The sequence below is a fragment of the Trypanosoma equiperdum genome, assembly GCF_001457755.1.
Source record: "Trypanosoma equiperdum strain OVI genome assembly, contig: ctg_1579, whole genome shotgun sequence".
Lineage (NCBI taxonomy): Eukaryota > Euglenozoa > Kinetoplastea > Trypanosomatida > Trypanosomatidae > Trypanosoma > Trypanosoma equiperdum.
The window spans coordinates 15,658-17,831 of NW_027123592.1; the positions used below are offsets into that span (position 1 = coordinate 15,658).

The following is a 2,174-nucleotide window of genomic DNA, read 5'->3' on the forward strand; positions in this document are numbered from 1 at the left end:
TAGAGATGCTGGCAATTGGGGTTGGGAGGTAGAGCTCACTGTGAGTAGAAAAACATACATGTGGTTTAAATTCGCAATTGAAATATTTAAACTAACTATTTCCTATATAATGAAAACAGATGATGATATTTTCATGAAGGTGCCATTGTATCTAAAATGTATGGAGGTGTTTCCACCAGAAAAATTGAATACGGGGAGAGCAGTTGGATATTATAAAGATTTTAGTAATGAAATTACATGGCATACCATTGGGTATGCTTCCACACTATAAAGGGATGTAGTTAAGGAAATTGTTGATTATGAGCTTTTGATAAAATTAGTAAAGTCAGAAATTAAATTCAGAAATTTTGAAACATATATTGATTTTAGAGCACTTAATGAAGATATTATGGTCGTGGAAGTTATAATAAATAAATTGAAAATTGAGGGGTTATTAACAGTGGATCTGCAAGATTGTCATTATGTAATGCATGTGAAAAGAATTTTAATGCGATCTATGGAAGTGAATGACAACCGTATTGTTTGCGACAGTATTACAATGAAACCGCACCAAAGGCTTCACCTGAGGCGCAATTCCAATGGACCACCGGATTTATTAAGCCGAAGAGACGTCCCAAAACGTCCAAGGTGAAGTTATTTTGTCAAAAATAACGAGCACCAGAACAGCTGGCTCACCATAAGCTTTTAAAGGCGAAGTACTCCAAAAACATGCCGGAAAAACCAACAACCGTCATCTTTCTCACACTTTTACCTACGGATCCAGGCTGAAAGAAACGCACTAGACACAAACTGAGATGCGATTGGACCAAAGGCCAACTAAAGCGGCAGTGGCGGTAGCATTGCTGCTTATAACGTACGCGGCAGCCACTGAAGCGGCAGCCGCGACCAAAGGTGAAAACAGACAAACATTTGGACTGCTATACAACGTGGTGCTGGCTGCCACAAAGCTCCAAAGTAAGAACAAGCCGTCTGCGGCAGCGAAGGATGCGGCTCTTAGAACACAACACATAGCTTTAATTCTAAGCGAGCCCTCCGCAATTGCAAAAATGGCAGACAAAACAACCACATCAGGAAGCGCGGCGGCGGGGGACTCTGAGATTCCTGACAAGTGCAAGGGAAGCTCAAAGGCACAGTGTCAAGAGGCAGCCAACTACCTAAAAAATTTAGCTCCAGAAGAAAAACAGAAACTCAAGCTCGCGGCGCAGCCGGCGAGCCCACTGCACATGCAAATAAACAAAACTGTTAAACTAATGAAAACTCTAGCGGACCAAGCCAAAGACTATTTAGAAAAAGCCGACGCGGCCGCCGCAATCGAGTAGGCCTTAGAGGAAGCAATATACGGGCCCAGCGCGGACAAAAGCAATCTAAAGCTGACCGGCGAGGGCAGCAGCGGGGAAACGCACTGCGGCACAAACTTCAAAAGCAGCTCGTCAAGCAAAAATTCAATAGCGGAAACCCTAACGTGTCTTTGCGCCTCGGACAGTTCCAGCGCCAACGCAGCGGCGTGCTACAAAACCCAGGCGGCAACGCAGGACTTCGCAGACACAGGCAAGCCGCTGGCAGCGTGGTCACAGATAGAAGAACACTGCAAAGCGGCAGGCAATAACGACCGCTCCACAGCAACGCCAGACATAGCACAGGCCGTAAGCAGGATTAGGGCGATGCTATACGAACCGAAAGGAAACGGCTAAGCGGTAGGCTACATAGGGCACGTCAACAACGGAGCAGCAGCGGACAACTGCGACGGCGTTGACACTGGCGGGACAGGTCCGTGTGTAACGTTTGTGAGTGCGGCAAACACAATACGTGAGCCAGCGTGGCTAAGTGCTCTTGATAAAGCAGCTCAAAAGCAACAGGAACTAAAGGATGAGCAACGCACTACTTTGCAGGCAGAGATTCAATTAACCAATCTCAATGAAAGCCTAACAAACCTCCTGCAGCTGAATGCAATGGCTATACAGCAGCAATCCCAAAAAGCGCCAGGTGCAGCAGTAGCAGCAGAAAACAATAAACAAAACCAAGAAGAAGCCGAAGAAAAATGCAATAGGATAAACAAAAACACAGAGTGCAAACCACCCTGCAAATGGGACGCCGAAGCAAAAGAATGAGAAAAAAGATGCACATTGAGTGAGAGAGGCAAACAAAAAGAAGCAGAAAAAGCAAACCAAGAAACA

At 45.4% G+C, this 2,174-nt stretch overlaps 1 protein-coding gene and 1 pseudogene across 2 annotated transcripts; both read left to right on the forward strand.

Moving 5' to 3' along the window:
- The first annotated feature begins 4 nt into the window (after window positions 1-4).
- Window positions 5-538, forward strand: TEOVI_000863600:pseudogene (annotated as a pseudogene). The gene has a single exon. A coding segment is annotated over exon 1 (534 nt).
- A 256-nt stretch (window positions 539-794) lies between these two features.
- TEOVI_000863700 (uncharacterized protein) lies at window positions 795-1,319 on the forward strand (the record flags this gene model as incomplete). Its single annotated transcript, XM_067222186.1, has 1 exon — window positions 795-1,319. One exon carries the CDS (start codon window positions 795-797, stop codon window positions 1,317-1,319), a length of 525 nt encoding a protein of 174 aa, XP_067078287.1.
- Between the last annotated feature and the right edge of the window lie 855 nt (window positions 1,320-2,174).